Source organism: Xiphophorus hellerii, chromosome 9 (genome assembly GCF_003331165.1).
Source record: "Xiphophorus hellerii strain 12219 chromosome 9, Xiphophorus_hellerii-4.1, whole genome shotgun sequence".
Taxonomy (NCBI): Eukaryota; Metazoa; Chordata; class Actinopteri; order Cyprinodontiformes; family Poeciliidae; genus Xiphophorus; species Xiphophorus hellerii.
Window position 1 is genome coordinate 8542374 of NC_045680.1, and position 13637 is coordinate 8556010.

General features: G+C 37.8%; 2 protein-coding genes across 2 annotated transcripts; one reads left to right on the forward strand and one right to left on the reverse strand.

Annotated features, from left to right (window-relative positions):
• Positions 1–249: 249 nt before the first annotated feature.
• LOC116725566 (MARVEL domain-containing protein 3) lies at positions 250–8171 on the reverse strand. Its single transcript, XM_032571700.1, has 4 exons — positions 7946–8171; positions 3885–3978; positions 2398–2516; positions 250–1724 (listed from the first exon to the last, which is right to left on the reverse strand). The coding sequence occupies exons 2-4, from the start codon at positions 3974–3976 to the stop codon at positions 1066–1068; spliced, it is 870 nt and encodes a 289-aa protein (XP_032427591.1). The 5' UTR covers positions 3977–3978; positions 7946–8171; the 3' UTR covers positions 250–1065.
• Positions 8172–9867: 1696 nt separating this feature from the next.
• c9h8orf82 (chromosome 9 C8orf82 homolog) lies at positions 9868–13063 on the forward strand. The gene is made up of 3 exons (XM_032571449.1): positions 9868–10242; positions 10327–10375; positions 11886–13063. Exons 1-3 carry the CDS (start codon positions 10063–10065, stop codon positions 12362–12364), a joined length of 708 nt encoding a protein of 235 aa, XP_032427340.1. The 5' UTR covers positions 9868–10062; the 3' UTR covers positions 12365–13063.
• Positions 13064–13637: the final 574 nt, after the last annotated feature.

The following is a 13637-nucleotide window of genomic DNA, read 5'->3' on the forward strand; positions in this document are numbered from 1 at the left end:
ATATATATTAAGTTTGTTGTATCATAAGCAAATTTTGAATTTAAGAGGTGTGAATACTTCTGCAAGGCACAATATCTGTCATTTTCTCTGCTGTGACAATCGCTGCTCTGTTTTCTAAAATCCTCTGAAGTGGGAGTTTGTTTTATTTGTAATCAAGCCTTTGAACAGTTGCTCCACTGTCCTGTTTGTGGTAGTCATGACGCCCCCTACAGGAGCAAGGATTACAGCAAACATCACAAGTCTTTAAAATCAAGTCACCTTTTTTATTTTTTTAATTTCACCTGATAGTTTTAGTTTACAGAAAAACTACAGAGGAAAAGAATAAATCTGTAATGTAAAAACAAATTATATAACTGCCACCACATTAAAAACAAGTCCAGTGATTCTTGAGCTCATTATTTGGTTAAAGTGATTAAAAAAAATAATAAGTCAACCACAACTGCAAGAATTTCAAGCACTGAGAAACAAACATGTACACCATAAAAATAAGAAACATGATTTACAACTACTGGAGGTATTTACAGAATATAAAAACTTATCTACACTATTTCCTTTTAATTTAATAAAGAATCTGAAAGTTAAAAGTGGCAACAGGTGAAAAACAAGCAGTTAAAGTAAATGTCCCACTTTGCTTCATGATTGATTCCTGCTTGTTCTTTGTATTTGTTGTAAATCACGTGGCTCCAAGAGTTTATATTACATGCATACTTCCTTTACTGTGATTGGTAAAAAAAATAAAAACAGGAAGTCATTCTGAAGCTGATTCTATGACGTTAAATAAACTGAAAACTCTGATAGTGTTAATAATCTTAAAATTAGACACTTGTCCTGAACGATTGGATTCCTTAATCAGAAAAAGGAGTCGGTTGCAACTATGATCAGTGTTGGGTAGAATGTCAGCAATGTGTGACTCATCGGTTTCTGCCGGATGATGAACTACGTCATCTTACTGTGAACACATCCATGTCAGGAGTCATTTTTGGTGATCAGTTTCAGATCTCGTTATAATTTGGTCCTCTCTGGATCGGCTCCGATCTGAACCCAGCTGGTTGAACACCGTCAGCCTCACACTGACGTTATGTCTGCCCTCAACGGGGCCCTGTGGTGGTTCCCCTGGCCCTCCTGTTTCTCTGCATGCCGCCTCTTCTTCTCCTGTTGGTAGCGCTTCACTCCCCTAATTGTCTGGACCGTCAGCACGGTCCCGGCGGTGTACAGGATGGCGGTGATCAGCCCGAACAGCGCCACGGCTGCGTCACCCCCGCTCACGTCGCAGTTCATCCAGGTGTAGCCGTTGCGCGAGTATAGAGCCTGTCGCCGCTTGCACACGTCCGTGGAGTTGACCTGGATGACAAAGTGCAGGTAGAGGCCCACAGCGACCACGTAGCCCACGGCACCCACTGCCTGGAACACCAACGCCCCCACCAGCAGCTTCTGATTCAAGTGGTGGGCAGGTTTGTTCCCAGCGACCACGAACAGCAGTGAGACGACCCCGAAAGTCAGGCTGAAGGCGATGCCGCCGTAGATACCGGGCGCCCTCATCTGGCTCATCTTCATGTCCAGGTCTCGCACTTGCTGCAGCTCGGTGCCCTCTAAGTTGAAGTTGCTGTTGATGCTGATGCCACCCATGCCGCCCATCGACGACAAGCCTGACATCACCATCTGGGCCGCGACCACGCAGATCAGGACGAGGGCGTTGGTTAGGACGGAGCAGATCAGCACGATGCCTGGCCAGGACAAGAAAGATGAAGGTAAACTGGTTCCGTCGATAAAGTAAAAACAATTAAGTATAAAGAAACTTGGGGATCCATCTCTGGATGGCTAAATTAAAGTGGCCTTGTCAAAATCTGGGCTTAAAGTTGAATAAAAAACTCTGTTATGACCTCAAACAGGCTGGAAATCTGCCAATGTGGCTGAATTAGAACAGTTATGCAAAGAAAAATGGGTCAAAATTTCCTAATATGTTGCTGCTAAGGTTGGCACAACCACTTCTTGGGTTTAAGAGTACCCAAGTTAGTTTGAATACTTGTTCTAACTTCACAAAGTTGTAACTTGAAAAACAACTTGTGTTTATTATTGTATTTTGTTAATACAATTAGTTTCATGACAAAAAGGAAAAAAAACAAACAAAAAAACTCTCACAGCATTGTAAATCGGTTGGTGGGGAGGGGAAAAAACCTCCAGTACTCAGAGTAGCTTGGCTTCTTCCCAGAATCAGTAACAACTTTTGTCTGCTGAAACTCTGAGAACAGAGCACAGCAGCAAACCGGTCGGACCGGTCTTCGCAGGAGAAAATAACGAAGCTTGATGAATCCAAAGTCAACACTCTAACGCTGCAGCTGCCTTCAGATCAGCTTTCGGTTTATTTGACCCACATATTTCTTCTGAGAGTCTGCATACCTCTCCGGGAACAGATGTTGGTACATTTGGAGGCCTGGTGCTCCATCCGGGGATCTTCCCTCAAATACCTGGTAGGAGGCTCGGATTCTCGCCGGCTGTAATGGGAGGCAGTAAAGGAGCTGGAACACATATACAATACTAATTACTTTCCCATACAGTTTGTCTAGGTGAATACAAGTATTTTTTTCTTGTTTTAATCCATTGAGAACACCATATAATTTTGGATCAAGACAATAATACCAATACACTTTGTTTAAAAAGGGACGATGCAGATCAAACATAAATGTCCAACATTTACTGCTCTATACCAGATTAATAGCACAAGCTAATATGTCGTCAGGTTAGAAGATCATAGCAAATTAAACATGACAGTATTCTTTTAGACAGCTCCTCTTTATTGAAGTAAACCCTGTCCTTAGGGAAATAATAATAATCTTCTGTTTAGACTATGTTAAGTCAGGTTAAATATGCAATATATTTTTGCTGAGCAAAACATTAAAATAATTTCTGTCATTTGCTAAAAAATAAAACCCACTATTGTTTGACAAAATAAAATATGTTTTCCTGAAAAACATTACCAACATACTAGATCTGTTGCAACACTCTAAAACTATAAGGCCATCTGACAAAAATTATTTCATTTTTTATTACGAAAGTAAAATTAAAACAATACATATTTGCAAATTTGAGTTGGTATAAGTGATGTTTGTGTTCAGGACCCCAAGAGAAATTACTTCACACCATACAGTAAAGACACTGTATAATTAAAAGCTAATTTAATCAGTTTTGCTGCTTGTGTGACTGTAGGATTAATTTCACTTGGATGTTTAAAATGAGATAAACCAGCATTATCTATACAACTTGTTGCTGATTAAGCTTCACATTCTGTAGATTATGGCATTTAAGAAATAGCCATTCTTAAAAGGTTACTTAAGAAAGCCATTAAATAAAGGTAATAGATAAAAAACTTGTAAGGTTATTTTTAATATCATGCAGCCCTATAGAACCTGTGTAATATTGGGCAAGCAAAGCACAAATGGTCAAACACATCAGTATTTATTTTTGTTATGTTGAAATTAAGGACATGATTACTTCAACATACAGTTGAAACCATTTATTTAAACACTAAATAAAAAGACACACTTTTTTTATAACTGTCTGATGTTAAATCAGACCAAAAGTTTCTTGGTTTAACTTAGTTAGAATTCCAAAAATGTCGTCTATTTGTTAAATACAAGCAAATCTGGCAAGAAAGAGCATTTTTTCGAAAATCTTTGGCAGCTTTTCCCAAATTCAAAAGTACATTTGGTCAGTATCAGGGATAACTGTCATTTTAAAGATTTGACCCAAAAACCTAAACGTAAAATTTAGTCCAAACAGTTACAAAAATATTTACTTCATAAGATGCCATAAAGGCAAAAGTTGTTAAAAACCAAGCCCAGAGAGAGGGACAACAGGAGTTGTTCCTAGCAGTGCTACTGTCCCACCTGTCCGGAGTGGACTGCCTGTTATCCCGGGGCCGCCTCTGCTCTCCGTTCCTCTCCCGGTGTCCCCGGTTGGAACGGGGCGGTTGACTCATACCTGTCGAGTGTAAATTACACAGAAAAGACCTTTAAATTACAAGAAAATTACTCTGCATACTTGTAAAAGTAGCATTTTTTATGTTAAATGCGCTTTAGAAAATTGCCTTTGTTTTTTAATCATTTAAATTCAAAAATTTCCCTAGTCGGAAGTAACTCAAGGTTGACGTAAACCACGCTGAAGCTCGCATCTGATTCGTAGCTCTTGCTTGGGACTACAAAAAAATATTTCCAATATTTTAAAGAATCTTCACGACTTTTGAACAGATTTACTTGAAAATGCAAAATACTTAGAATGATCTGACATTGACTGAATTATTCGACACTGTTTATAGATCCTATAACAAATATGTGAATATTTTACTTTAGTAATAAACTGGACAATCAATGCTTATTCAGGCATTAGGACGACTTTATATTGGGTCTTCTTGAAAAACGTTGGAACTTAAGACTGGTCACATCTGGGCTAAATTATTGAAGACTAATTTAATCTTTAAAATGTACTTTGTGTTTTGTAAATCTTAATTCTGTTAGTAAAAATACAAACAACAAAATAAGAAATGTGCCATAGTTCTTTCTGCTTTGTGAAAACATCCATCCATCTTCTTTGCCCGTTTATTCGAGCACGGTGTCAAGAAAACCCGAGATCATCCCACTTCCCCATGCTGGAGATTTAAGTTTAACACTAATAATAAATAAAGTTATCTTTAAAATTAATCACACAAGTGACATCTAGGCCCAACAGTAGACTTAAACATCAATAAAATAAATCTGGTTGTGTGTGAGTTGTTTTTGTCTCCTGCAAACTTTGCTTTTATTCTACTTCTTTTTTCCATCTAATCATACGAAATTATAGTCAGACAGAGAGAATAATGAGACAGAAAGAGCAGGTTTCCTGAAAAAAGAGGAAGTAAGTTTCCAGCCTGCAGATGTATAAGAATAGTTGAGACTATTCCTTATTTCAAAGCATGAAAGTTTTAAAGAATGAAATCTAAACATTTTGAGTAATTGGATAAGATTCAAAGTAAAATACTTATATTAATATTGGTTTACTTATAATAATACTTACACTTACACTTGTGGGAACACTTACAAGAAAAACAAGTAACTGTAACTTTGGTATTAAATAATTAGAATCATGGATTATTCTTGGTTTCTTTTCAGAAAACATTTGTAATAACTCACATTAAGATTATAATAAGAGTAATTAATAAGTTATGGTTATAAAATTATAAATGAATGCTAAATCAGAGAAGCTAAAGAAGTTATAAATGTGATTTTGACATTGAACTTGAAATGGTGTAAAAAGGTGTAACTGCAATTAAACATCACTTATGTGTTGGAGGTAGATGGTAGGTGAAAGGTTAAGGGAAAAGGGGGAACTAACAGGAGAGCAGAGATGATCAACGCCTTATTTGGAGACAGATTGTTGAACAGCGTAAACGTTTCAAAGAAAAGGTTGTGCAGGCCATGGTCATAGGAGGACCATTGAGCAACCCTGAGACATTACACAGACATCAAGACATAATGTCTGTAAAACAGTGATGGATAGGAGATCTTCTGTCTGAGCAGACAGCCAATGAAACAAGCACAGCAACGGTGCTAGCCAATGCAAACGCACCAAAAAGGTGGATAAACCCTATAAAAGGTGAGTGCAAAAGAGGAGCCTTTGGTTGGATCCTCCAGGCAGCTTCGAGCCAAAATTGAGATGGATAAAGAACTCTGCAGCTGAAGAAGAGCCGGGGCCACAGAGCCGAAGACTGTCCTGCGCATGGGGACCAATCCGTTAGCCCCGCAACATGTGGCTTCAAATCGCACTTCTCTCATCAGCTGGGTTCAGACCCCAAAGACAAAGATGAAGATAAAGGCAAAGATGAAGACCAAGACAAAGACAAAGAACAAAGGCAAAGAAGCAGAACTGGTGCCTTCCTTCCATGCCCGCACCCAAGTCCTGTGTGACCTCACCATCCATGCGGAGAAGAAAGCACATCAGAGAGATTCCTGCCTTCGTCGATCAACTTCCTCCTCCTGCTGCAACAGCCCGTTCGAAACGCCATAGGTTCCCTTTTTAGTTCTCAGTGTCAGCATTAGGGAAAGATAGACTAGATGATTGATTTTACTTATTTGATTATTTCTGCTACTGAATTAAGCTGTACTGACCCTGGCAAAATTGCCTTACTAATAAAATATTTAGCATAAAGAAAATCTAAAAGATGTTGTGGACATTCAATTAATGAGTCACCTTAAAGTTCTTTGATGGTTGTAAAATAGCTATGATGTTTGATTCTGGAGAGGAAGAGGTGGAAAATGTTTTACAGGTAGCTGGTAGCCCATATGTAGAACAACATCCTTGGGACTCGCCGAGTCACTAAAACCAACCTGGTTCAGTGACAAGAGCAAGTTGTAATATAGAGAAGGAGCGACCGTCAACAGGCGTGCTCTGTGAAACTAGTTGACTGCAGGCTGCTCAGTCTGGCTAATTCACAGGGGGAAGAAGGGTGGGTGGGACACCTGGATGGAGGCCGTCAGAAACCAGGCGAAACGCTTCTCGAAACCAGCTTAAACAGAGTTTACTTCAGTTCTGGACAGGGTAAATTCCAGCAGATTTAGGAAACTCAATTAACCCATTAGATGGAGAGCTGGTAGCACATCTCCCCTCTCAGAAGAGGAAATAGAGAGAGAAGGGGGGCTTGGTGTTGCGCAACAACAACGGTCTCATCAGGGCTGGTGCCCATCTCTAGCCATCCAAAACTCACTCACTCATGATAATTTAGGAAGACAAATTAAACTCGGGGCTATTTATTTTTGGTAAATTTAGTTTTTGGGTTACCATATATTTTTGACTTACTTACAAGGTTTAATTATAATAACAGTGACAACAATCATTTATTAGAATTATTAGTTTGTTTGCTTTTGTAAGTCAGCCAAGCAGAATTGTGGGACAATTTCTACAAGTATGAGGTCAGCACCATCTGGGCTGGACCTTTGGCTTTTTTTTTTTTTTTAACAAGAGTGGGAGAAGCCATGGGAAACCCTCGAAAGTTGATTTTTGTTTTCTCAAACTGGTTAAATAAACTGTAAAATGCAACTTTCAAGTTTTGGACAATTAACTTATTTTGCGTGCATACAGAATATCATCACAGTCAGTTTGGCCAGAAGCCTTTCATTTATTTGTAATTTTTAAGAAGAGAAATAGTAACACTTAATTTTAACATTAAAACCATTTTAGATGGTATCCATGTCCAAAACTGTGGTACTGAAACTGGTCACATCTGAGTGGAGATATTCTATTCTGAATTAATAACAAAAACAAAACACAGTATGTGATTTGTTAAACTTTTATAATATGACTATAAATATAAAATAACTACTTCAATGCTCTGTTGGACATTAAAACCACTTTAGACAAGGTCTTGATATATACATATATATATATATATATATATATATATATATATATATATATATATATATTTATGATTTATTTTAATTTAATTATTATTTTCTTAAAATAAAAACAATATCAATCTTTTTCAAGCATTATCTGAGATGCAGTTAATTTCAAAATGTGACTAGTCAAACCTAGACTGAATATTTCTGCACTTATGTAAGAACAATAAGAGAACACTTTATGATTTGTCGAGCCTTTAGTCTAATACTGAGTAAAAACAGGGTTTAATCTGAAAGTACTGGAATAGCACCGAATCGGAAGCCAACTTCAGTGTCAGGTTTAAACGTTAACAAGGTAGATAGTGTAATTATTTAAGAAACGACCGATGACCAGTGGCTACATACAACACCCGAAACTAATCTTGTAATCGTAAACTAAACACACTTTTGATTTCCAAAATTCAGTAGCGTTTTACGTTTGTTTTACGGTATTTTTACGTTTGTTTACGATACTTTTTAAGCTTCAAAAGTTTAGCGAACCGTTCGGACCAACTTTGATTTATTGAATTTTAACTTACTGTGAGGTTGATAGATGCCGTTTTTAATCCAACTCTACTGTTACTTCTGACACCTGCTGTGTTGTCAAAGTTTCACGTAGAGACAGCTCCACCCTAACCTGGAAGAAGAGGAGGAGGAGGAAGAGGAAGGACTGCAGGTGATCAGGTTAGGTTGGTTTTAGCTGGAGCTTCAGCACAGACTGAGAGCCTTAACATCTGATCCATACTCTAGTCTGGAAGGTGGCGGTAATGCACCTAAAAGTTGTTTGCCAACCGCCATAAAAAAAATAAAAAAAAACAAGAAGAAGAAGAAGAGCGAGCCTTCTGGATAAAATTCTGAACATTTAATGAATCAGCCGCTTTGTTTGGTGCTGTCAGTCCTTATTATGAAGCCAATAGAAGCCTCTGTTTTCTCCTGATTCAAGGAGGAGTTGACCTTTTAACAGCAGAAGCACTTTCTCTGAGTCTCAGCCATCTTGTTTATGTGATTGAAATGTCCCTAAAGAGCCCTTTTCTGCTTTTTCACACCACCTTGTAGTTTTATTTAAGATACTATGCACTGGTGTATTTATTTATTTATTTTTCATTTGTCAGTGTAGACTGAAAATGAAACCATATTAGGTATGGATTTCAACTGCTGAATTTCACAAAATGCGAAGTTTAAAGACCACATGAAACACCTAATTATGCTCTAAATTTTGGTTGGTGACATCACAAAAGGCATAAGGATTGAGCTGAAAAGTTTGCTTTAGTGCTATTTTGGACGAGCGACTTTTGACATAATCCACTTTAAATTCTGAACTTGACTTTTGCAAGGGGTTTTATCTTGCCTGTTTTGACCAGAGTGATGACCAGGCAGGATGACACCCAAGCCATATGCAGAAGGTGACTGTGAAGCTGTCGGCAATCAATTTCAAAGCTAGCATAAATCTGCTTATATATCCGTTTATGTTTCTCCATCTGATTAATTCCTATGTGTATTTGCTACTCAAAATAATTTCTATATCGTACTTAAACCAATGCTAGCAATTTAAAATTTCCAGTGCAGTGGGACTTCATGCAGTGTGAACTTGCACTATGTTAGCTTACTCAAACAACTTCTTGTGACACTCTGCTGTTAACTGAAATAGTAGTGATTGTAATGTATTGCAAGTGTAAAGAGCTTTCAGATTAATTCTCATTAGCATGGTGGGAACAAAATCAGTTGAATCCTATTTCATTGGCATGCATAGATGATGGGCAACTTTTTCCCCACTTTCCTAGTTTATGTAAAAGTATTTAAGCAAAATTTGCTTGCCTTTGTGTTTAGTCTTCTTTGAATATCAAGGGGCCATCCTTAAGCGGTCCTCAGAATGTTGGTGCATTCAAGTAACCAAAATGTCTTGAAGTGCTAAAACAAAAGTTCCTTTAAGTTGGACTAGGGAACCAAGGCTAACTCCTGAAAAATATGTCCCCAACATAATCTCCTCTACATCAAAGTTTACATTTAAAAGAAATGCTTATATCCAAAGTTTTATGGGTAATACAAGAGTCAAGAAAATATGATAATAAAGGCTAAATGTAGAAAATCTTTTTAAAAGCCTAAATAGCTGTGGTGCATATATTAGGTTCTGTACAGCCTGTACAGCTAGGATTCACAAATCATCCAACAAGAAAAAGAACCTTAAAAATAACTGGGGGAGAGAAAACTCTTCAAAATAAACTAAACAGCACTGAAGTTAATGGTCTGTCTAAACATTTTAATAGTTTGATTTAAATAATTTTGGTGTTTGATTCAATTTAGTACAACTAAAAACAAACATTTGACATATTATGTATGTATTTAACACCATTCCATGTTTATATTACTTATGACCTATTATTATCCGCGGATTTTGACTGTAGTAAACACTCCTTCCAGTAGAGGGCAGCTTGTCTTACTGAAATCTATAAAGCAGTTTCTCCAGCAGGGGGCAGCGACACAAAATATGAGCACTTCCGGTTGGCCGGTACATGAGCTCTTCTATAAACAAAGCCATGAGGACACAAGTTTAGCGTTATAACCTTCCCTGAAGACAAAAACAAACCAGTCGTCATTTGAATGCTTTGTCTTCTAGTTCCCGCTTTTTAACCCAGGACATTTGCCTGTCAAACCGGCCATGACATTCCTTCGGTTAGCGGCTCGAAGCTGCAGAACTCTGACAGATCTTCGTCGTCATTGTCAGCCTGGCGGCTTCATTACATTCATTCACTACAGAAGTACCGCTTCATACATCCAGGGCCAGAGTCCCGAACCCCGCATCAGAGAGTATTTCTACTACATCGACCATCAAGGACAGGTGAGCATCTATCTTAGCCCAAAACAAAACGTTTCAAACAAACTGTATTCCAGTTGTTTACTGTGTTTTCTGTGACGTTTGCAGCTTTTTCTCGATGACACTAAAGTGAAGAACTTTGTCACCTGCTTTAAAGGTTTGAGCTTCTTATTTAAGTACCGCTAAAGCAGAGGGATGGACTAAACTGTGGAAATATTTGGAGTGTTTACCAGTATCACTCAGTGCTCCGTTAATATGACTGCATGTTTTATTTTGTCTGCTGAGAAAATGATGTTTAAATATGTTGTGTTTTTTTTTTTTTTGTCTGGGGATCTTTTAAAGGTAAATATATTAATGCAGTGATGTTTTAGTTGTTTTCCCAGAGCAAGATGTGTGTGTGTGTGGTTAAATACAGTATATCCCAAATGACACTGAAACCAAGGTGAACGTCATCAATATTATATGTTCATTAATGTGAAACATAATTAGACATTATGTTCAGACTCAAAACTTTGTACAGTTTGCAGCCAGTGACAGTTATTCTGAATAAATGGAACAGTTTATTTGCCACATAATGTTTTGCAAAATGGTCCCCGAGTACCATTGTGCCCTAGTCTACTTGAATTTACCTTTGTTTATTTATTTATATAGAATCTTTTACAGAAAACCTTTATCTCAGAGAATAAATATTTGGTGCACCAGATTACAGCATGTTTACCAGCTAATTTTCTCTGCAGTCCCAGTGGCAGATAACAGAACTGATATAATACTCAGAGTTAAAAGCAATCAGACGATAAACAACTGGGAGATCTAAATTCTGTATTGTGAATTAATAAAATCTAAATTAATACTTGCTCTGTAGTAGCAGGTTTGCTGAATCAATTTTGAGTGATTTATCTTGAAGACCCTTGAGGTAGACCATATAAACCCAGTCATCTGTCCAGATGTCACGTAAATAAAATGCTTAAGTAGAAGATGTGCGGTATTATTTGAAAATCTTGCATAATTCTGCATACGGAATATAATTTTTGAAATACATTATATGTTAGGCATGTATATTACAGTGATGATACCCTCCTGAGAGACTTCGGGGTTGCCTTATTTACTTTTGACCGTACTAGAGATTTAAGAGTATTTTAAATATCTTAATGTAAGGGTGTTTCTGGTGTATTTGAAGTTCGTTAGATTGGATCTCACAGTTCCAGTCCCAGAGTTTCTATATGATCCTCTATAGGTCTAATGACTCTCGATTACTACAAGATTGTTCTGGGTGCCCGACTGTTGGTGAATACGTAAACTGGGATAACCAGATTACATTAAAACACACCATGAGCAGATAGTACAAAGCCTGTTAGATAATTGTCTATCAAAGTGGGTACAAAAAGAAAACATGAATATGTATATGAGATGGCATCATGTTTAAATGTGGAAGCCTCTTTCAGGCAGCTCATTTTTTTCAGAAATGGTGGAAGACAGCAAAATTGCCAACTACCAGCACCCTTTGAACTGGTCTCCATGAAGTGTTTCTGAAGATAATCTTTTAGTGCAATTTTATTTTATTTATTTATTATTTTAAGCACAGCTTAACACTAAGCTCTCTGCCACAGCTTTAAATACCATTTTTGTTCAGATTTTTAGCATCTGATGCATTTGTCTCATTTTTCCAGATAAACAGTTCTTGGTTTTCTTCTTCAGTCGCCTGCGGATAAATCAGAGCGGGCGTTACGAGGAGGATTTTCCTTTCCTGTCTCTGTGCGGTAGAGAGAGGAACTTCCTGCGCTGCGACGACAAGCCGGTGGTTTTCACGCACCTGCTGCCGAATCCAGCAGGAGACCAGGAGCTGCTCTCGTATTGTGGCGGCGCAGAGAAGCTCTCTGTTCCTTTCCAACCAGAGGCGCTGTACATGCATCCAGTCAGCGGCCGGGTTTATCATCCTGGACTAGAGCGCTTGGGCGGGGTCGGACTGGTCAGGTCGTCCCTGGCCATAGAGCTCAGTCCCAGCTTTGTTTATCCACCAGAGAGTGGCCAGTCGGGACAGCCCACACACTTTCTGTGGAAAGGACAGAAGCACAGACTGACCAATGAGCTGGCAGGATGCTTCCCAGCAGTAGATGATGGCGGTGGACAGCAGGGGAAGCTGAGATGATCTTCAAAACAGTTCATACAATCTAAAGTATCGGTTTTCATCTCTGGCAAGCTAAAAACTACTGCTGTAGTTCAACTCTATGTATTCATGTGAGAGAACAGTACAGTCTGATGAGATTGCATCTCGTGTTGCATCGTTTTGCTTTGAGTTTGGTTTTAATCAATAACAACAATCTCGAAGTGGAAATTTGAAAAATGAAGGTTGTGTTTTCTCTTTTATCTTGCTTATTTTATGTCCTCACATTGTTGTAATATAACAAAATTACTGCTTAATGTCGCAAAGGTCGCCAAACAAGGGTGGCTTGAACTGAAGTGTAGAGTAGAGTATAACAAAAGAAAATTCAAGTAATATATTAATTACTGTTAAATTTAATAACTTATATGAACAAAATAACAACTCTGGTATCGCTAATGATTTCACAAGTATGCGCCACTGCTTCTCTGTAGACAGTGTGAAACGTGCTACAGATCGACACATGGACTGAGACGGACATGTTAACCTCATTCATGTCTATGATGTTAGTTCCCTAACTGTGGTTGAGGAACAGTTCTCCCTGTAAAAATACCAGATGCCGCGCAGCTTGTTTTGGCATCAAATTGGATAAATCCAAAATCTTGACGTAGGACGCCCTACTGAAATGTACATTTAAAATATAATAAACTAGGGTGAACCTCTGATAACACTCAAAAATATCCTTAATTATAATGTTCATGTCATTTTTTGATCAACTGGTTTCTGAAGGTCTTCCAGTTTTTTGTTTTTGTCTAGCTAACAATGACTTATGAATTCTTCAAACATGAATAAGTTCTAAATCCCAAAGACGCTTTTAACACATCTTATTAAAAAGAACCAGTTTTAGGTATTCAGTTCTTTAGGCTCTCAAGAACTAGCAGTCTGTTAAAGACAGAAGTGGTTCAAAAGATAACACACAGTTTAAAGAACCACCAATGAAAACTTCCAGTAGATGATATACTAAACTATCCATATCTTAGGTCCTGCATTAGGATGTTATTTGCTATTCATGTAATCTTTATTAGTTTTGGTTAGGTGTGAGCCTGGCTAATTGTGATACAACACCTGAATATAAAGCAATGATAAAGTGAGTAACAAGTAACCTTTACATTCCTGACTTTTTTTCTTTCATTTCCACCATTGCAGTTACTGTTAGTTCTTTCATCTCAGCTACTACATTTAGCGTCATGTTCTGCAAGCATCTGGAAAGATGTACGATTGGCATGTAGACTGAATGCAAAATATTCGAAGTATAACATTG